Here is a 24,044-nt window from a genome sequence, read left to right as displayed (position 1 = left end):
TTGTTTGCGTAAGTTTAATAATGACAATGAAATATTAAGAAAGCAATCTCAAACGTTGCTTAATATAGAAATATATATATACTTACTATGTATATATAAATGTACTGTTAAGCAAATCGTTCTTGAATACAATAAAATCAACATTATCTAAATTGTGATGTTGTAAATTTTCATTTTTAAGCGAAATAATATTTTTCCCTGTACCTAAACATAGTCTAAATTTCATAATTTATGAAAATGTTGTAGATATATTAAAAACTTACGGACATACCGTAAGTTTTCAATATATCTATCCCACGTACTTGTAGCTCTCTATCCCACGATATGGGTCGAGCAAGCGGCATGAAACAGATAGCATTTTTGAAAATACCTACTAGCGCCACGTACCGGCTCTTCACACTCTTGGCAAGTTTACTATTTACCATTTATTCCTTTGGGAGATTGTAGACTTGTCAAGTCTAGTAGGTAATTAATTTTATAGTGCTACATAAACATGTGAAGCACATGTTTTTTTTTTATTTAGAAAAGATTAAATTAGATTCCTCAATAATTCAATAAATAAAGATAAATAAATTATTTTATAATAAAATTTAATAATTAAAGAATTTCATTTAACGACATAAGATAAATGTTCTAAATATAACAAGGTATATAAACCTAATTATTATTGTCATCACGTATTCAATAAACTTTTAACTAATATTTTAAAGGCATGGCAGAAATCAAAATGTAATTAAAAATTAATCAATTAATACACTTTTTTATCTATGAACAGTTTATTATAATACGTTTTTAGAACAGGCGGACGTTGATTATTAATATATGTTTTTTTTTTATGATTTTAAACGTGATTTTTATTTCTCACTTCCTCATTAAGATTCTGCCACACGTGTAACCAATCCGTATTGGAGCAGTCTGAATAAGATCCAAGCCCAGGTTCAACAGTGGGATATTGATAAGCCGTTACATTTTATTTTAATTAATATTTTTAACCATACGATATCAAAGGAATGTCATTTGTATAACTACATATATATACGATCTTAAATCATTATAAACATTCTATACTAGTAAAGAGCGGCTTCCAGATTCATTTATTCCAATCATTAGTAATTTGTCAATTTTAAAAAATGTTGCCTGTTAAATATTAAAAAGTATTTTTTTTGATTGTCCAAATATACTGGCACTCAATATAAGCCAATTCTTGCCATTACCAGCACGGGATCCACGGGAAGTGCCCCGCCCACTGTTATTTCAGTTCGGTGATCGTTCAGGCTATATACTTATATAGGATCGTTCGTCTACGGATTCATCATATATGATTAGATCTTGTAGGGATACTCCAAGTATAGCCCTCTTTGTGGTTCGGTTGACCTTGAGTAAAGTTAAGAAATATTCTACAGAATAATACCTAATAACATTGAAAATCTATAAATAGAATCACGCCAAACAGTTGGCCTCCTATCGGTTCAGACTAAATAATAATATTGCCAGTATTATTAAACGAAATTGTTATTTTTAGTTCCCAAAATTTGAAAACAGAACGCTTACTCCTAAAAAAAATAGGTATTTTGATAACTAATCCATAGTAGTAAGTAACGATTAAGGTTTTATTCTAATCATTCTAAGATGTACGTAGGCTAGATGTATCTGGCTAGAAAATTTTCATTTCGATTAGTATATTATAGTAAAGGAACTATATATTATGGTCATCACAATACAAAAGCTTCATATCATGTGAATTAGTAGTTAAGATATTATAATTTTTTTCTCATTATACTCATATGCGGTCTTTATTATGTACGATGTATACTAAATTATAGAATATTCCAATCGAATAAGGAATAAATATAAATAAACCTTAGACTTACGTATTCTATGCGACTTGCTAATAACTCAGCTATATTTTGCACTATTAAGAGTTTATGATTAATATATCTTTATTTATAATACAACACTATTACACTTAAGTAATAGTGTTGTATTATATGATATCCTCTTCGTGGACGTTCGAAACGTCATATTTTCGCAAATCCATAATGAATACTATAGATTAATCAAGCTCTCGACCAATGATATCGCGTCAATTTGCTGTCAAATGTTTATAATACTTTTTTCCTCTTATGGTTCGAATAGAGTGATAGAGTATAGAGACTCTCTGTCATTAGATTTATCATTCGGAAAAAGAAATGTGTTATACGACGTTTTTAGTAAGGCTAAAATAATACTTATATTTTATACAAGTAAAACTTATCTCGATGAGCTTATAGCACAGTTTGTTTTTTAAATAATGTTTGTTTTCTCGAGCGCGTGTTAATGTGTTTACGTTTGTTCCTCGGTCTCGCCAGCTAACTAATTTCATCTGACCCGTAATTATGTACTAAACCTGTTTAGGTTTTCATGAAATTCACTTTTCATAACAGTTTTCTTGTTTTGTGAATTTCTATAAATATTGAATCTTAAAGGCTTTTTAATTTTTATACAATACTTGTGCCGAAAGCTCGGTTTATAATTGGCGTACGACGTATTCTGTATGTTATAGAATATCCGGCTAAAAAAAGGAATGTGTTGTCCAATTATTTCCATTAAATATACTTCAACACTGGAGTTTTATAATAGTCTAATTGTATTGACTTTTGATGGAAGCATATTCAGGTAGTTAGTAATAATAAAATTGCCAGTTATTATTATTACTAGTAGTTGCTTAAAGAAACTTACCGGCATATGCCCCACGAAATGATATATTTAGTTTTATTTATAATGGAAAAATATGTAAAGATCTACTTATTATATATTAAGGTAGGTACCTAGGCCAAGTCATCATATAATCTACCACCAAGCAGCAAGTATTTGCATTGTTGTAATCCAGTTCGAAGGGTCAGTGAACCAGTGTTACTAAAGGCAGAAGGGTCGTAACATTTTAGTTCCCATACATTACATTTATGGGCGTTGGTGGCAATTACTTTGATAACAGATGCCATAAAAAATAAGGTGAGCGAGCAGTGAGTGAAAAATGAGCTTCTTGATTTGTTTATTTTCGCTGTCTAATCGTAGACGGAAACAATCTCGGTAAAGTCATGATAAATAATTAATCTTTATTTATTGTTTTAATCATACATTGGTACCGAGTTTTAATAACAGTAATATTCCCACATCAAAAAAAGGAAGCCATGGGTTGTCTGGAAGAGATGGTTAATTATCCATAAATTCACCCGTTGTACAACACATCAAATATTTGTATATTTTTAGAATTATTTATATGTTTTTTTGTGGTTTTTCCTAAAATTTCTTTATTTTGTGTTCTTGATTGTACACCATCAAGTATATTAACAATTAACAAGCCTTTGCCCAGCGGTGGGACATTTACAGACAGTTATGGTACTTTACATTACTTTATAAATATTTACTCAAGTCAAGATAAAGCGTTTAAAAGAAATCTTAACGAACACACGTATTCCCAAATTCGACCCATCAATTATACTTATAATTTATAATATTGCATTATTTTCTATTTATAATTCGCAACTTATGAAATGTCAGTCTAAATCCAGAACACATGATCACGTATGGATTGTAATGTATAAAAGCAAAACTGGATCTTCCAATGACGTTAGTAGTTGCTACTGAGAACTGAAAATATAATAGCCATTCACTTGTATTTAGTAATAAAACATAATTTTTATGATAAAGTTTTATCTTATATACGCAGTATGAATTTATTTTTTATTAATATTTTACATAATTTATATATATGTTATGTAAATAAAATTTTATTTCAAATGACTATTTCTATTTTTAAATATTACTAAGCATAAATTTGTATCATTTCGTACCCGACTACGGCTAAAAGAAGGATTACGTATTTGACTGCTATGTATGCATTTACTAATGCATTGTTGTACTGATCTTTCGTTACAATTTAACAAAACATTCAATGTGTAATGTCTGTTTATAAAATGTTTATTATTGTTAGATGCTAACGGAGTAAATATCTGTCTGACACGCATCATACACAAAACACTGGATCACTTTTAATAAATTATGTATTAGTGATTAGGGTTGTATACAAAAAAAAAAAAATTCAATCTCTACAAGAATGAAGACGACGTAGTCGCACATTATACAGCTATTAAAAAACAATTTGTGACCTTAACCTCTTAAAATTTTTTTAAAGGTCTTTCCCTGCGTATTATGGGATTTACCGTATACCAAAAGAATTTCGTATGACGTTGTATTAACGTACTTAAAATTCTCATGTTGATCAACCATTAAAATGGAATGTGTTACTTACTGTGTACGTATAATGAATTTTGTCACACGTTATCCGCGGTAAGGTACATTAAATTCAAATGCGCAACAAAAGAATCGTTTTATACTACCTACTTATAGCATGCTCAGTCGGTCCGAGTGGTTCGATCACATTTGATTTTTTATATAATCTTAAAAAGTAAAGACAATAAATAAAGGAAATATAACAAGATGTTACTTTTTGAGTGATAGATAAAGTGAACATTTGTTAAATATAATAGTCGTGCAATTAGTTAATGTACTCGTGAAGGTGTGGCCATGTTTATCCAAAATGAAATTGACATAAATGCTACACACTACCACACGCAAACAAAACGTCTGTGTTGACGTCAGTAGCGACCTTGTGATTCAAACTTACAGGAAGATATTATTAAATAGAAAATTAAGTAATTAAATTATTATATATTTAGCTATAATTTTTTCTTTGTCTCTCTCGACATCGTTTATGGGAAGGGCTTGGTGATTTTTTGCGTTGATAATCGATGTATTATCGATACATATTATAAACGAATGAACGAAAGTCTGTCAGCTGTTTGTATTGCTTTCGCGCGTCAGCTACTGAATGGATTCAGATTTTGATGATCTTTAGTTTGGGGATATTTTTTTCTAAATCATCACCAGTCAACATTTCAATCATCTCATTGTAATATTTTTAAATAAACTTCGATTTTGAACAGACTTTCAACTATTAGGACTTAATTCTTGGTATATTAACAACCAATCCCTAGCGATTTATGGGAGGTTATATTTTTTTGTATAAAGTAATGTATATCTTTGTATAATTTTTTTGTTATTATAATTTTGTTTTATTATAATTTTTAATTATTAAGAAGATATGGCATGATCCATATTTCTATTTAAAGTAAAAATGAACTCTGTAGTATTAGAAATAAAGTTCGAGGTCTCTTACCTATCCTTACCTGGTTTACATAGTTCAAACACCTCACAACTTAAATCTCTTCATTAATAGTCTTTACGGTAGTTAAAAAATGTATTATAATTTCTTACCTCTAATTATTGCTTATATTTATTTTATATATTTAATACATATTGTACAATATGATAGTGCATGGTGAGACTACCTGTAAGTAGTAGAACTTTTGCCTAGATAATTTTGAAAAGTATTTTTTTTTTTATTTTGATATAATATTGTATCTACTATATATAGCGAAACTTGCCATTGCGATTTAGAAATATTACAAAGATTTGACATAACGCCATGTAGTACTGAGATAACAATCAACTCGTAAATAACGTGTACACTAATAGACACGAAATGAGGATTCCGTAATAAACTAAAGTATAGTTTAGTGTTGCTGTGGTAGAGCTGTAGGTATATGCTAGTTATTTAATATACTAAAGTAGGTTATCAAATTTAGAAGTACTGTCCGTGTATCTTTCTTTATTTGTATATGTATGTAAGCAACAGTTCTTTGAAATTTTATAGGGTGTCCACTATTGCTCACTATTTAATTACCTTTTATTTAAATACAACTTTACTATTATCCTTTACATTTTTGTAACTTGCCATGCATTGATTTATTGTATATAAATCATTATTTGCTTTAAGCGGTTAGCTTATAGCGGTTTCAACCTTTCAGTTTTTTGTAAAGAGGATTGAATGACACTAGTGAGCAGAAGCGTGAATAACAAAAATACATGTATGTACATACGATACAATTATTATACTGTAATAAAGTATAGACAATCATATTCGAATAATCATGGATAAACAAAGCTTAAAGTTAAATAAACGATGAGTAATAATTGTATCAAAATTAAATATAAACAGAATTTGTACGTACGACGAAACGAATTACGTCAGGGAGGCAGGAACAGTTTTACTTATTTTACACTAAAGGAGAATTTTATGGTGACAGTTCGAGGTGACTATCACTTAACAGAGGTCCAAATCAAATCAAATTAAATCAATTTTATTCAAGTAAACTTCACAATGAACCGTTTTTGAAACGTCGATATGAAAATACTACCACCGTTTCGAAAAGCAGCTTCCAGCGAGTAGAAACGACAAGAAACTCGAATAGTTGCTCTTTTCAAATAAACAGATTTACAATGCTGTTTTTTACAATAATTAGTGTCCTGTGATGGAACCCGAGCCGAAATCCAGGCGTTTTTTTCTAAAAAGTACTCTTTTAATGAATTATAAGATTTATTTAAAACAAATACGATTCCAGTTAAAACAAACACGAAAATCGAAACACGATCGTAAATATCAGCAAATGACATACCTATCAAAATAAATTAGAAATGCTTTATAACAAATTAAAATAAATTACAGTCATAAGTCGGTTTTCAACATAATCACTGGTAAGAACGAAGTGATTTCTTAAATCTTACTAATGACACCGTTGATGAAGATCAGGGTTATTACAAAGATAGATATTCTTTTAGATAGATATTTGAGGCGGAGGAGTGATGACATATGTAAAATTACGACGTAACCTAATTGGAAGCCATCCAAATCTAACTCAGAAATCTGATAGGTCGAACAGAATACATAGACGAGTCATTCACCTATGAAGGGTTTATTGTAAACACTTTACAACAAAATAATACAATAAAACCGCAATAAAAAAGGCTAATAAATTATAGTCTCGCTTTCAGATATTGCTGAAAAGAAAACTGTTACTGTTTTTTGGGTAACCATAATAATTACTTTAACCGACGGGGTCGAACACGTTCATTGACACTGAAGTGAAGTGTGTTGACCGCTGCGCCAGAATGTTTTCTATAAAGTTAAAATTTATTATTTTATCGTGGTTTAATACAATTATAAATACGAGATATAAATCAACTTATTTGTCAATATAAAAATATGTCATGGTTTGTTCTATAATATTATGAACGTAGGTTATCAAACATATTGAAAATGTATTCAATTATATGATTTAAATGATGCTATGCTATTATATACGGTTTAGTAGCACATTTTCAAAGTAGACACTTGCCGTCGGTTTGTAGAAGTAAACCTAGAGTTTAGTAGTTACTGTTTTATCTGATAGAAAAAACGAGAAGAAATACGACAAGGTGTTTCTATGTATGTGTGTCTGTTCGTAATTTACACGATAGATTTTAACATTCGATGTCTCGTTAGTTAATTAAAAGTCTGAAATCCATCAGAGTATCGTGTTAACCGAAATTGCATAGCGATTGTTTATTAAACTTCTCATTAAATATTTAATTTATTATTATTTAAAGTGTATGTAATGTAATGTAGTAGTAATGTAAATTGGCTTAATGGCGGTAACTGGACGAATTAATACGTACACGGAAAGTGAAAGCTTATAATAAATATACAATATGCCTAAGACTACAAACACTTTTAAATCCAGAATTTAAATTTGGTTTTTAGTTTTGTTCGCTGCCAGTTTTTAATGTTAATTTTTTCTATGAGTAAATGTCAATATTGTTTATAGAGTTGTATAGAGTTGAACATACGTTCAGAAACCAGGGATAACATATGTACCTATTTATGTTTGCGGTATCAGAAACTTTAGTTTTAATACTAATATAAATACTATTATGTTATTTTATCATATTATAATTTCAATGATCAATAAAAACAAAAATAGTTTTGAATTGTCGTAGAATATATTACCTAGTTTTATACAACCAGAAAGACGTAAGATCTTCGTCCTTGCGTAACGAGTGAAAAATAAACTTAAATTAAAATCAGGGGTGCTGAATATCGTTGACGTAAGAATGTAGTGAGATTTACGTAATAGAGACGAGAGCAGACGTTGTGTATCTTCACTTTCTGGTCACGTTAACTTTATTTATTGAGAAAGTCATGCCATTACAATAAGTACGTCAAAAAAGTGGGTAAGTCAAAATAATAATTTTAACAGGATATATAAAATTGATTTTAAATATATTCTTAATGCAAACGTAGTTTAAACATACATAAAAATATATCGTTTAATACTAATAAAACAACAAATTGGCCTAGTGGTTAGAGATTTATGTGGATAGAGAGCACTGTAATTGAAGATTGCAAGTTTATAACCAGGCAAACGCAACCGAATGTGATACGAAGTAAACATCCGGAGAAAAACCTGCATGTGTTTGATAAAATTCTGTCATATCTGGGTCTTCATCTGATCTACCCACCCACAATGAAGTAGCGTGTTGATTTTTATTACAATAAACCATAAAAACAACAGACGTGGTAATAAAAATAAAAAAAGTTATTTAGTATTGCCAGGTCAATAAATGTTAAGGGTCGATGAGTTAGTGACGTTTTATTTTTTCTCAGTTTCGAACACAATTACAAATAATGTATTTATGGGCGAGGAAAAGCACTTAAACATATCTCAGTTGAATATATTCTTCAGGTAGTTAGGGTTTAAAGTTTGCATTATAAAAAGTGGAACATAATTTTTTTCTAAACGAAGAATATTTTTTTGGTGAGCGCCCAGATTTTTATAGATGTATTTTTAAAAGTCGTTGTGTCATTTAATGTTAAAAAAAAGATAATAAAAACAATTAAGATAGTTCTGTTCTAGTCTGTCAAAACATATTCTGTAAGATGAATAAATTTCGCATAGTAACAAGTCGACATAGTTAATAGAAAGCTCGAACAATGAAACTGTTGAAGTCCTTATAAATCCGATTTACAAATAACAAACTGAAGTTTGGATATAATAACCATAAATCGTGGATTACTTCATATTTATAATTCGATGATGTTGCTCAAGGTACGCATGAAATTAATTTGTTACATTATGACTGAAGGATGAAGCCACAGCATAAAAAAACAATAACTTATCTTAAGTGAAAAGTTTTAGGTACTATTGGTATTTCAATGACTGATGAACATTGTCAAATGTTGCTCGCATTGTAGAATTCATGATAGTTCGTTCACTAAGCCCAAGTTTTACTCATAATTAGATTTTTGGCTAGCGTTTAATTAAGCTCCTGAATTACTTCTAAACATAACGTTAGAAAAGAACATTAAAAATAAATAATTAAAAATTCAAAAATTGTAAATTACATGTATGTAATTAATGTAAATATTAAATATTAAAAGTAAAATGTAAAAAATTAAAAAAAAAAGAACGAAAAATAACGAAAGAAACGAAAAATAAAAAACCTATAAACTCGTAAAAACCTTGAAGTTTTCAAATTCATAACTTAGTTAAAGTATTTTTTATAGCTTCATCATTGCTTTCTCAAACAACGGCCTTTGTTTCAAGAAAAACCGAACGATACAATGCTAACGTCACTTTCGAAGTAGGTATATTTATAAAATATTCTTATGTTTCATGAAAAATAAATCACGATAATTGGAAATGAAAAGTATACGAGCCTAATGTGTGCATAAAAATAGTTTCTATTCAAAGATATGTTACGTAATATTTGCATTTCCGATTCAACGTTTGTAGTACAGAGATGCGGTCAGAAGGGGTCGCTGTACTGACGACCCACAAATGTCTTCCTGTTGATGACGTCAGTCCTAAAATTTGGGTCATGAGGGCGTGAGGTACGAGTCTCGCTTCAATCGACCCGAATAGCTTATCGAACCATAACGGAGCCCTCTTTCAGAAAATAGAAACTCGCTGACGTTAAACTGCAGATACAAATCTTACATAAATTATTACGAAAACATTTACTTTTAATAAGTAGGTTCATACAGCATGATAATAGTACAAACTAAAGCTAAGTTTGGACTCAGTCCGTATTGGCACACTTAATTGTTTTAACTTTTATAAAAAAAGTTTTTAATTCACTTTGCATCTTGAAATTTTCATCAAGATGTCGCAATAGTGTCTGCCTGCTCATACTTTCCAGATATCGCTCGGACATCTCATTCGCACTTTAACATTAATTACATGCTACATTATACATACAATTACTTTAGGCGAACTCGAGTCGGTGTAAGAGCGGTCGTTGTTGTCGTTTTGTTAAATATGATAATAATAGATTACTTGACTTTGTTGCTATTTCGATAGTTCTAAATTAAATAGAAATGTTTAAATATTTCATTAATTGAATTTTTTAGATGAAGTCTTATTTTGTTAGTTATTTATTAATGCATTTTAAGTCATATAACATGGGAGTTTTTAGAGGTTATATTACACATTATAATGTTCTTCCTTTTTATGGCATAGTTTAGCGGACGAGCATACGGGTCACCTGATGGTAAGTGGTCACCACCGCCCATAGTCAATGGCGTTGTAAGAAATATTAACCACTACTTAGATCGCTAATGCACCACCAACCGCTAAGATGATATGTCCCTTGTCCCTGTAGTTACCCTTCAAACCGGAACACAACAATACTGAGTATTGTTGTTTGTCGGTAGAATATCTGATGAGTGGTGGGTACCTACCCAGACGGGCTTGCACAAGCCCTACCACCAAGTTTTCCTTTCCTTTTCCTTTTTCGAATACAATGTTGTCACTGTCTGTACATTGCATGTTTCTTTTAGCTTATCTTTTTGTGCTACATTAAGTATGTCAAACTTTCTACATCTGAATAAGTAAGTATTATTAGATGACTCGGTCTGTCTACTTACTCTGTGTCACTTGGCTGTCGTAAAATACCGACTGATGACTCACTGACCTATGTGTCATAACGAAAAAAATAGAAACAGTTTAACGAGGTGGACTTAACCATATATAATTAGTTAGTAATATTAATAATAATGTTGTCCTAACGGAATTTCGGTCACGAATGCTAGTCACAAGACTAGGGTATTATGCTATAATGCGGATTAAAATTGTTTCATTATGTTCTCTGTTACTGTGCCTAATAAAATAAAATGTGGGAGATATTATGCACAAGTAGACACTTAAATTAGAGTCTCTCTTTACTCTCAAAATCGGTCGAATAGGATGAAATATCTGATACGAGATCCGGCGCAGGACCAAGTTTCCGAGGCACGGAATTACCAACATCCCAATTTCGTGTTGCGACCGAGATATTCTCGACAGAAAAACCCAATAAGTCTTTATGGCGCATCTGGGATTCGGACCAGGGAAAACCTCACAATATTATTTTTATTTTATTATTCAAATCAAATGAAATCTGAGGTATTAATTTGATAAATTTTAGCTATTATAATAAAAACTGGTTATCAACTGCGGCTTCGCTCGTCTTCGGCGTTTTAGCCTATGTCCTTTATCGAGTTCAAGCTGGCCTCATATAAAAATTTCATCAAATTTCGTTCGGTGAATTGGCCGTGAAAGAGCAACAAACAGACAGAATTACTGTCATATATATATAGTATATATAGTATTAAGTATAGGTAAGTAACTAAGCTATAGTAATATCATTAGTAAAAATAAAAATGCGTAAAAAAAACTGATACCTCAAGAACGGCTATACTAAAATAGAACCAATTACAACTTAATTACAATTATTAGTATAACCATGCACGTGGACTATAATGTATGAACGAAGAAAAAGTTTATCGTGAATCCAATGGAACGAATCAATGAACATGACTTCGTACGTGGTCCCCACGAAGTGAACGCGTGTTGTTTTAATGAAACTAAACTACGGGCAACTTTGTTATCTGCTTGCATTTTATTTATATTATATAGTATATCTTTGGAGTAATGCAAAAAATTTAGAACTCTTTTATTATTAAAAAAAAAAACATCCTACTTCATTTGGAGGTGCGAAGATCCCTTCAGGGTGTTATAAAAAGTGAATGAACTTAAGCTGAAGTCTAAAACTAAATGGTAAAGTCGTGATGTGTTGATTATTCTGACAGAAATAGGGACATAACATTGTATAAACACGAGAAGTAATAAAATAAACTTGTAACACCATGTTTCAAAATGCAAAATCCATCCTTCATGCGATTTCGAATTTTTGTTTTTATGTCCATCATTATAAATTCGAAAGTAAGTTTGTTTATTTGTTTTTTAAGCTTTCATGTCTTAACTGCTTAGCCAATCAAAATGATTTTGCATACCCGTTGGCAGGGGTACGGAGAAGAACATACGGTACGTAAAACCTGATGGCTCCATCTGCATCAACTCGCGGGTGAAACTGCACGGGTAAAACTAGTACCTTAAAGTTTAACTATGCGTTGAAATAAGTTAATCACCCATTACCATTATAGAAGTATAATAGATTTCATTGATAAAATAAGTTTATTTGTTATTGTCTACTGAAAACGGTTATAGATTTATAGCAGTTTACTAAATACATCGCAAACAATTCTCATATTTCAACAATCGTTAACAATTTCCAAATTCTATTAGCAAGAATAAGCCGGTGGCGACTTTTAGTAAAACCAAATTAACAAGATTGTTGTGTATGGCAATTGGCGACAAGAAATAAATTGTTTACATACAAATTTAGCATTAGATAATGGCTAAAGTTAATAAATATGAACATCGTATGATATTTCGGTTGTTATCGAACAAAATATAATATAACGCACATACGTATGTCTGTACCTATTACATTGTAATAAAAATATGCTAGGAATAAAACACTAATAATATTTTTGACTTCTATAATCGAATTTTGTTTACATAGAAACATAATTACACGAACATTTCGGCCTAACTGAATTCAAATTGAAATACATATGTATTCAATAACATTGAAGATTTATTTTAACCGACGACCAGCAGCGCTGATGACGTCAAGGAACTTGATTTATTTGATAAATATTCTGAGCCTCTTCAACTGTGAATAAAACTGTCGAAATCGAATAAACTTATCAAAACGTATTGCTGAGAAAAAAGTTCTATGTATTAACGACACTTATCGCCCATGGAAAATTACATTATCCAATGCATTAGTTCCTGCAATTGTTATCGGTGACGCAAAGAAAGCATTAATTGTTAGCGGTAAAGGAAAATACGAACCAAATTCGTAATCATTGATTTATATTTTTGTTTGACTAATGATTGTAACATTCTAAGAAATTCTATACTTCATACTGTAATTGTTTTTTTTTCGTTAGCGAATCCGTTTAGTAAACAACAGTCTAAAGTACCTTGTTTTGTATAATATCTTATGCACACATTAATAATTTTAAATTATATATTCATAATGTTAATAATAACCTATGCATTTTTTTAGAGTTCATGATTACTATGCTTTAACCATAGTGTGTTATTGATGCAAAATGTCCCGTTATAGTAAAAAAAGAGGAAAATAAATAAACACTTATAATTCTTATCAAACAAAGAATGCAAACGTAATAAATGTAAAATGTTTGTGAAAGTTTTTGCCGACGCATATCGTTTTTGACGTCAAAGAGAACTATCGCAATAATATGATGTTCATGCAGACGAGCGTTCTGGACGATTAATAAAATGTATATTTAATCACAATAGCTTACATTGAAGCATAAAAAATATGAACTTAATCAAAAAATAAAATATACAGCTGTAATTTTAATCAGAATATGTATAACCATTCGGATGGGAGATTAAAATGATCAATATTTATTGAGGCCTGAGGGTTACCTAAAATAAGACGTAATTGATACCTACATGAAATATATGGTACGCCTTATCTATTAATGTTGTTGCGTAGTCATTATATAATATGAGGTTAAATATTCTATTATTTTTTTTATTTACTTACAAAATATTCCGCACAACTTTGATCAGCTAACGAAGGTGTAAGTAAACACCCAGGAGAGGGCGGTGCAGTGGCGGCGGGAGGTGGCGGCGCCAATGAGAGCAACTCGCCAGCTGATGCAGACATGTTGCTTGCCGCGGCTAAGCTTCGCAAGCGGTCTGCAAGATCCGTATGTCCACCATTAAACGTTTTCACAACACCATTACACTCATCTTCTGCACTTAAATTGTTGATAATGCGTGGTCGTCGAAGTTTCCTAGATGCCGCCCGCCACCTCCTTAGTCGGCAGGCTGCATTGTTTAAAACCTCGTCAGTTTCATGATTCTGGGGCGGTTCCTCTTCCGACTGCATAGGATCTTCGGTATCCACAGTTTCGTCGATAAAAGGCATTGGCTGTTCTATACTAGAAGGAGATGGGCCGTCGTCGGTTAAAACCATGTTTGCAGGTCCCAAAAAATCCCTCAATGCAAAAGCTAGTCTTTGATCGGCGTTAAGACCTTCTGGGGCTCCGTTGTTAGCTACGTCCGTAGCCATATATTTTACTTGATCATTTTTGTTTTCATTTATTTTTGCCTTGAAGGCATTATCATCATTTGAATTTACATCCACGTTAATTTCTTGACTATAGGAAGGCATCACGAGATATATTAAAGGCAAAATAAATAGATCATGACTGCTTCACTTTACAAATAAATTGTTGCACTCTAGCAATCACTCCTAACCCGAATATTGATTAAATCAATAAAAACTGTTAAAAGGTTTTCACATTTTATCAGCATATGATAAATACTATCCATAGACAGGGAAGCTGATGAAATTAATCTAAAACCTTAATGTGATCGATGTCATTGACGGCACTATCATACAATATTCACAATGCTATTTCACTGTACTTATGGTAAAATTAAACGTTTGTGAAAATAAATTACGCGAATCGATCATTACCCGCATAAACTGTACGGATTTTATGCGTCAAAACGTAACACAATCGGCCTCGAATAACTCAAGCAGTGTGCGCAAGCTGAGCACTACTGGCTAGTGGCTGGCGCTGTTATCAAGCTATACATATATGTAGCAGACTCGGTTGTAGACTTCTCTCTTGTTTATATTGACGTTCACTCACATGCGCAAATGTGAAAATCGAGACTCAACGCCCTCGTGCGGCAGCTGTGTAAGCGACTACTAGCTCCATCTGTATATAGATATATCAACTAAATGTATTATATTCTTAACGATAATGGGATTGATTCTCAGTGCCACGATAGCTTCGCGTTAGATGGCATTCTTAAAGTATAAATTGGTTATTATATAATTTTATACTTTGAATAGGAATTCTGCAATAGTTATGAAGTACATTGTGTACGTGTACAATATATATTAACGTAGGTCGGTAGTTGGTGCGAATTAATTGTATTCCTTTTTATTTATATAAATTAAATCTCTTATAAATCTCTTATTTATATAGAGCCGAGATGGCCCAGTGGCTAGAACGCGTGCATCTTAACCGATGATTTCGGGTTCAAACCCAGGCAGGCACCACTGAAATTTCATGTGCTTAATTTGTGTTTATAATTCATCTCGTGCTCGGCGGTGAAGGAAAACATCGTGAGGAAACCTGCATGTGTCTAATTTCAACGAAATTCTGTCACATGTGTATTCCGCCAACCCGCATTGGAGCAGCGTGGTGGAATATGCTCCAAACCTTCTCCTCAAAGGGAGAGGAGGCCTTTATCCCAGCAGTGAGACATTTACGGGCTGCTAATGCTAAAAAAAAAATCTCTTATAAATCTCTTATAAATAAAATCTCGCTTTAAGATAAGAAACGCATTAAGAACTTCATCACGGCGGGTATCATTATTGACGTAGGCGTCAGGCGGTAGGAAGTTCCACTATCCATATGAGTAGGTATCACGGTAGGGGTCAGGAGTGAAAAAAAACTCATTTCGAATTTTTAAAATGGCGCTAAATTCAAATACAGAGTAATAAAGTCTGGTGTAATTATCAGAAGTTTTTAATATTTTAACAGCACATTAATTGTGGAAAGAAAAGAAAATTTTGAATCGCAAAAGTAATACCTCGGAGGAGTCGTAAACAATTTTCTTATACTTAAACTATTTTGATCCTTAGTGTCTTAAGTGTTCATGGAACTTTATTTGGGCTTCGGTAGCCTTAAGAGTTTATAATCGGTACGAGTAGGTATGTGAAAAAAAAATTACGCAAACCTATTTTTTTGTAGTTTATGAGGTAACACTTTAACTAAAAAAAGCGGCCAGGTGCGAGTCGGACTCGCCCATGAAGAGTTCCGTAGCAGCAAGTATCATAATATTAAAGTTCTTGTAGATACCTAAATAATGGAATTTAGATCTAACTATATGCGAGTCTATATAGGCTTGTGATAGCACCTATTACAGATTTATTAATTGAAAATAATGGTTCACGATTTATGCATAAGGTTTAAGTTTATGAAATTAAATGTTTTTTTTATAGGAGTGTATTGAATGGAAGGTAAATTGCGGTTTACGATTTATGACATGTAATGTACATCACATATTTTATCACAGTTTTATCATTCTCTTATTTTAGAAGTTACAGGGGCATACTCATTTTACCACTTTGGAAGTGTCTCTCGTGCAAACTATTCGGTTAAGAAAAAAATGATAATCCAAAGATCACGATGGGTATCCAAAGATCCAAGACGTGTCTTGATACTTGGATCTTGGGTTTGATGAAAATTTTTTTTGGGTTTCAGTTCTAAGTTTGGGGAACCTCCAAAAGTTATTGATTTTTATTTCTATTTTTGTGTAAAAAGCTTAATGCGGTTCACAGAATACATCTACTTACCGAATTTCAACAGTATAGTTCTTATAGTTTCGGACAAAGGTGGCTGTGACATACGGACGAACAGACGGACAGACAGACAGACAGACAGACAGCCACCAAACTATATACCAACTAAAATGTTATGTCCTTTGTGCCAGTAGTTACACTGTCTCACTCACCCTTCAAACTGGAACACAACAGTATTACTGCTGATGAATGGTTGGACCCAGATGGGCTTGCAAAAACCTTAAAGGCAAGGAAATATAATAAGTCAATATAAGATACGATAACGACACACATAAAAGTATAAAAACTATTCTGCTACTATCCAGGATAGTTTTGGCGGATATTCGCCATTATTTTAAAAAAAATAATAATAATCTTATTGGTTTTGTTTCTTTTTTTATGTAGACCGGGTATGCTTATCACTCCACCTGATGGTAAGTGATAGTGATACGGTGGTAGTGGAGTCCAAACGCGAAGATGCCCCAGTTAGGTGAATGAATTTCACTAGCTGCCCTCGCCATACCAACCCGCAAGATGCATCTTCATGCCTCGTTTGAAGGAACCCAGGTTATTAGAGGAGAGGAACACGTGTTCTGGTAGAGAATTCCATATTTTGGAAGTGTGACAAAGAAAAGAGTTGCTGAATTTTTTCGTGCGCGATGGAATTGATGTTGAAGTAAAGGCGGTAAAATCGCGAACCAACACGCGTAGACTTGTGAAGCAACCCTTTCCCTTCACAGGAAACAGGAATAAGATAAAATACAGAGCACTCACGTTCATGTTGTCGATATAAAGCGCTCAGCTTCGTTATTTCTTGACGCAAACGTAAATGTTCGGGGGTGTTTGTATCCCGTACGTAACCAATAATTACGACCGCACGTCGTTGCAACCGATCCAAGGCCTCCATTAAGTACTTAGCGGAGCTATCCCTAAGGTCCGAGAAATATTCAAAGCAAGACCGCACCTGCGTATTGAACAACAGGAGCAGTTGTTGGTTCAGTATTAGGTAATTTTTGTAATTGAATCTTATAATATTTGCCCACTATTTTCAAAGGTTTCGAATTTTATAAAATGTTGCATCTTTTGTTTTACTTAAAATAATTAAATTACAAAAAAAATAATGACGTAAATGATAGTTCAACAACGGTTTACATAATGTTTTACTTACACGCTACGATTTCATGTTTTTAATTCGATATTAAACTTTATAGAAGTCATTTTTTTATGTAAACAATACTTCAATTTGTTTTTATTCGGTTTTATTCGATTTATATATTATTTTCACGTGTAAGCCGAAAACTTTTATGTTCATCCTTATATTGGATATAAAATATAATAATAAGTATTACAAAATATGACAGCAAAACGCAACACCTGTTGGCTATTGTTATCGAACAATATTTTATTATTCTATAATTATTTCAGCTATTACCAAATAATCGTGGTGTTTGTATGTTACGCTTCCACAATTTGCTTGTGAAATCAAAACAGGAATAACATAATTTTGACCAAAAATAGGTAAGATAATTATTGTAGATATTCAAATAACTGTTGTCTGTAAGTATTAAGTAAACTAAATTAGATTTGTTATAAATAATTTTCTACTAAGCTGTTAAATATGTAACGATGTATGTAAAGAAAAATGGTGTAATTTAATAATAATGTTAATATTTAAATCAACATTACTTATAAAGGATTTATAAAATTTTAAATGTACAACTAGCAGAGTACGTTCGTGCTAAAAATAGAAAATCTTTGTAACGACCTAAAGAGTACTAATTAATATTCTTAATAATTTCCATTTATTTGTTGCGATATTTGTTACTTCACACATTAAATTCAGTAATAGAAAAGGTTCGAATTGTTTCTAGAACATCAAGTCGTAGGGATATTTGTCGGCATTAATTAGAAACACTTTATTTTCAATGAAACGCAACCAAGAAGCGGAAGCTAAATTAAACCGAAAAACAGAACTGCATTCTAGAAAAACTTATAGTTGTATTATTTCAGATCGATACGACACTTAGAAATAAGCTATAAGTTTATCCAATCTAAATTTGCTTACTATCTCGTCGGTGAAGTAACTAGAACTAACAAAAACTTAACAGACATACTTTGATATGTTCTTGCGATCGTGTACTCCTTGCTAGTCTCAAAAAGAAAAATATTTCTCGGTCACAATGAGCATAGGCAAGGCCGAAAAAATAAATAAATAGCACATTGTTAAACCAATTCTTATATTTTAATATATAACTTTAATATGTATAGTTTAGTCGAAATAATAAATAAACTAAAATAATTAATTTTAAATAAACTAAAATACTTAATTGTCGTCGTGTAAAGTCAGGGCGACTCTCTAGTATTTATTATAGATAAATGCTACTTACATTATTGTTACAGACAGCTATGGGATTTATTATCTACAGTAAATGACGAAGAGATTGCAATGGATTAGTGATTCACATTTTGTTGATTGCGTCAATTTATCGCTTTGTAGCAACGTTCAAAATACCATGAAGGCTACAATTGTTAGGGGAATACCACCAATTGTAATAGTAAGGACATATTTAATACTGGCTCGTCTGAATTTATAACTATATCGCCAAATGAGCTCAGTAGAATATCAACCGTTTCATGATTAGCTAGACCATTGTTGAGAAAACGATTACACATGTGTCTGTGGCTTTTAACTGCTTGTTTGGGCTTATTGCCAACAAACAACGTACCACCTGCTACAATTGTAGTAGTGCAAGGCGTACCAGCACCAATTCTTCAACCTACAACAGCGGCAACTACCGCGGCCGCAACGACTGCAGCTCCGACTACAGTAGCTCCAACGACGATGGCTCCAACAATGCCACCCACTATGCCACCAACGACAACAACTACAGCGGCACCAACAACTACAACGGCTCGACCTACTATGAGTGGTAACACCTCTTCGCCTTTACCACAACCAGGAAATAGTTCGAATCCTCCGACAACGACTTCAATACTAACATCAGTAACAACTGCCATGTCTTCTTCCTCTAGTTCAATAACTAACATGTCATCTACGACAGCAACTAACATTTCAATAGCAGGTGGAAACATTTTACCTGTATTACTTTGTAACAATCCTGATGTGATTTGTTTTTTTAATCCTGATGAAAACGCTACAGGCCCGATCCAGATTGACCCACGACTTGGCACTACCCCCGCGCCATCAGCAGCGTTGCAGAGTCCACAAATTACCGGCTACAGTGGACAAATTCCATCCTTTGATTCAGCTGTCAAATTTCCCAGAGAACGTAGAAGTTTAAATTTTAAACGCGAAGAAAATAATACATTCTTTTTCAATAATAATAAACATAGAATACGCAAAAGGCAAAGCTGTCAATGTGTAGCTAGCGGCACATGTGTTTCGACTTCATATGGAGCGGGTATGATCGATTTCAGAGTTGTTACCCCTGTAAGTAATTTTAATAAGAAGTGCATGAAAGTGACTTATCATCCCAAATATATTACGTTTCGTCGCGTGATTTTAGACCGTTGCCCAATGTCCCGCTGGACAGGAATATTGCTGTGGAAGCACTACAACAACAGCTTTGATTGCATGTGGCACTATTCAATCAGTGCCAGTCCCAGCTATTATGCCTGCTGCAGGACAAGCCAGTTTTGGAGAATATCCGTGGCAGGTAAAAAAAAATTATCATTTATATAAGAAATTGAATATTTTGAATTTTGGAAAAAATCGGTTTACTAATTCGGTATAATATTAACACTTGCAACACTTACATTAACAGCCTGTAAATTTCCCACTGCTGGGCTAAAGCCTCCTCTCCCTTTGAGGAGGTGTGGAGCATATTCCATCACGCTGCTCCAATGCGGGTTGGTGGAATACACATGTGGCAGAATTTCATTTAAAATTACACACATGCAGGTTTCATCACGATGTTTTTCTTCATCGGCGGTGAAGGAAAACATCGCACGAGATGAATTATAAACACAAAATCAGTGGTGCTTGCCTGGGTTTTAACCTGAAATCATCGGTTAAGATGCACGCGTTCTAATCACTGGGCCGTCTCGGCTCACTTGCAACACTTAGTGTGATGTATTGTTATTTATTTCCAGACTTTCTTTCATTCATTCATTTCATTATGACATTATTTGTATTATCTTTATATCAAAAAATAAATCACTATCTGACAGATAGACATGGCGAAAAGTAAAGAAAATAATTATGGTATTATTTTTTTTGGAACATGAGGAGAATGGGTATTCTCCTTTAGTCTTCACCCTATTCGAATCGAAGAAGGAATTTAGATAAACAAACCTTCGATTTTCATATTTCATACGATTGACTTATAGCTATACTATTTTATGCACTACAAACAGTTCTTAATTATTATATATTTAGATAAAATCAAACACTATTCCACTTCATTTCTCATAAACACTTTAATTTTACTTCCACAGTTCCGTTAAAATTTCGCAGACATTCATAACAATTATTCAAGATCTCGCATAGAATCTTACTTACTTTTATGTCTTGTTTATATGAGTATTTTATTAAAAGTTACGTTTTTAATGTTCATTATTCCTTTACCGGCAGCCGACTAACGTGGACTTACGTACTTTTATTAAGTTCGAATCTTTGTATGTGTGGTTTGAAAAAAATGAATCATCGGCGCAGTGGCGGGCTTCATGCGCCGCATATACATTGACTCGAGGCGCGGTGGCAATACGGAGTCGTCGTGCACAGCAGCTTTAACATTAATTATATAGTTAAATTTTAAAATTTCTAAATCTAATTATTATAGGGCAATCGGGATTTTAACCCGAGTGCCGCCAAATCTGACAATTCTGTATCGAAAAGGATTTAAAATTTTTTTTTCTTTCCGATCCAGAATTATCTAGAGCTAGATTCTTTAAGGATTTGTGAATATGCATGTTACATCATCAATGAGCGTATGCTCGTGAACGTTCATTGCGGTTCACACACCTTGACACGAATAGATTATGTCGACTGTATACCAATTTTTATATAGTATAATAGGAGAATAAAAAGACCGTAACAAATTATTTTCGTTCATTTTTAAATTAAATGTATATCTTGTAGAAAAAATTATTTGGTTGAACATTATTTCTCTGAAAGAAAATGTTACCTTATAATGTTTTTAAATTTTATTATTTCAGAGTTTAATTATGACGAAGCAAAATGATTATATCGCTGGCGGTGTGCTTATAGATCAACTTAACGTCTTAACCGTTACACATAGGTTGACACCCTTTATGTAAGTAGAGTAAAGAAGATCACATAAAAACATTTTGCCTCAATAAATATAATGTTGAATAACAAGAAGCACGCTTAAGTGCAATTATTGTATACTTTAAAGCTTTATCGAATGATAAAAATGCAATGTAAAGCGAAGTAGAACATACATTTATAAATTTTTATTTTAGTGTTTCGGGAACAGCACCTAACGTGAAAGTAAGATTAGGTGAATGGGACGCAGCTGGGACCTACGAACCTGTGCCTTATCAAGAATACAACGTGGCGAAAGTGTTTACCCACCCTTCTTTCAACGCTAATACTTTACAATACGATATCACCGTTTTACGACTCTCAAATTCAGTACCCTTGACACCTCAAGGTGGTTCTGTAACTACTATCAACAGAGCATGCCTGCCTCCCATGTCAACGTCAACTTACACTGGTCAAAGGTATTTACAAAATATCTATACTTTACATATATTCAATTTGGAGTAACGTAGACTACAACAATAACTTTTTTGTTATATTCAAACGCGCACGAAGTAACTAGTGTTTAAAATTTTATTACATTATGTTCTGACCATCGATTTTAAATTGCCTCTGCTAATTGCGTAGGATACATTATAAGTACAGTAAGTACATATATATTTATCTTGCCTTATAATGTGAACAGATAAGCTGTAGGACCAACTGCTTTGCGTGTTTTCCGAGTTACGAGAGTGTTATACTGCCAACTTTCTAACTCCGGATTGCTAATGATAATTTCTTAATAAAAGGCCCGTACTAAAGATATCAATCCATGTTGTGTTCTCAAAATTTACACTATATAACTTGAAATTTATTGCTAGTACAAGTCACAGTAACAGTTAAAGGAAAAAGTAAAATATCGATCAGTATATTATGTGTATTGGAATTGTAGGCTACAAGTAAAGCAATCTGTTAAAGAAAGGTCGAATCAATAATTTTAATTGACCTCATACAGGGTTTGAACCCAGGACCTCCTAAAACGCAGCCTTATAAGCTGATAGACCAACGCGATAGTCAAATAAACATTATTATGAATAAAACGGAATTATAAAAATGTTTAGCTTTGGAAATTATTTAGTCTTGTTTATTTTTCAGGTGCTGGGTATCGGGTTGGGGCAAGGATATGTTTGGCGTTCAGGGTCAATATCAACAGATTTTGAAGAAAGTGGATGTCCCGATTGTAGCTTCCGGAACCTGTCAGGCACAGATGCAGACTGCTCGCCTGGGGTCCACTTTCGTACTTGATACTACTTCATTCATATGTGCTGGAGGGGAGGCGAGTAAAGATTCTTGTACGGTGAGTAAAACTGCACGATTTTAAATTGAATTGCCAATTTTTGATTTTAAGCATAATAATCTCAATATTTTGTTTCATAATTATATATCGCTTGTTTAGATAAACTTTCAAAAAGCACATGATTGCTCTTGGTTTTTTATTTTCTTAACATAATATAATTTTCCAATGAGGTTTTAAATGTTTTCATACACATATAATTACAATATATTAAAATCAGATAAATTCTATAAATACCTTTAAGACGCTGTGAACAAAAATGTAATATTTCAGTTTTGCAAAGTGGATGCCTAGGTACTGCTTTATTTTGTAAAATCTATAACACCACGGAAATCTGTCATATACGGCAGTAAACAGATATAAAGTAATTATATGATTGCATTTCCAGGGTGACGGTGGGTCCGGTTTGGTGTGTCAAGTAAACGGGCAATGGGTGGTAGTGGGGCTCGTGTCTTGGGGCCTCGGTTGTGCCAACACCAACGTTCCAGCAGCTTACGTGAATATTGCTGCCTTACTACCCTGGATACAACAACAAGTTGCCACTGCCTAGTCTTCATAAAGATATTCATTTGTTTACATTGTATATACATATATATCATTATATTCTATTAAAGTTTTAAAATAAAAAAGTAATTCAAGTGAATCTTAACACAATTATTTATTGAGTTAACAAATTTATACAAATAGGCGTGTAAATATTATAAAACATACGAGGCCTAACCGACATAAAAGATAGTTGCAATCTATCTATGTATT

General features: G+C 32.5%; 2 protein-coding genes across 3 annotated transcripts in view; one reads left to right on the top strand and one right to left on the bottom strand.

The window, feature by feature from the left end:
- The window catches only part of LOC125077088 (C-Maf-inducing protein-like), a 29,286-nt gene extending 14,348 nt beyond the window's left edge, over positions 1-14,938 (bottom strand). For both annotated transcript variants that reach the window (XM_047688890.1, XM_047688898.1), the window contains exon 1: positions 13,888-14,938. In XM_047688890.1, coding sequence (XP_047544846.1) covers positions 13,888-14,520 — 633 coding nt within the window. In that variant the 5' untranslated portion in view covers positions 14,521-14,938. The remainder of the gene's footprint in view (positions 1-13,887) is intronic.
- A 4,443-nt stretch (positions 14,939-19,381) lies between these two features.
- Positions 19,382-23,838, top strand: LOC125066816 (phenoloxidase-activating factor 2). The gene is made up of 7 exons (XM_047675102.1): positions 19,382-19,640; positions 19,872-20,161; positions 20,238-20,387; positions 21,889-21,986; positions 22,156-22,416; positions 23,090-23,291; positions 23,677-23,838. The coding sequence occupies exons 1-7, from the start codon at positions 19,382-19,384 to the stop codon at positions 23,836-23,838; spliced, it is 1,422 nt and encodes a 473-aa protein (XP_047531058.1).
- Positions 23,839-24,044: the final 206 nt, after the last annotated feature.

The sequence above is a fragment of the Vanessa atalanta genome, chromosome 1, assembly GCF_905147765.1.
Source record: "Vanessa atalanta chromosome 1, ilVanAtal1.2, whole genome shotgun sequence".
NCBI classification, from domain to species: domain Eukaryota; kingdom Metazoa; phylum Arthropoda; class Insecta; order Lepidoptera; family Nymphalidae; genus Vanessa; species Vanessa atalanta.
The sequence above is the reverse complement of the archived record's forward strand: the minus strand, read 5'-3'. Positions and strand labels throughout refer to the sequence as shown.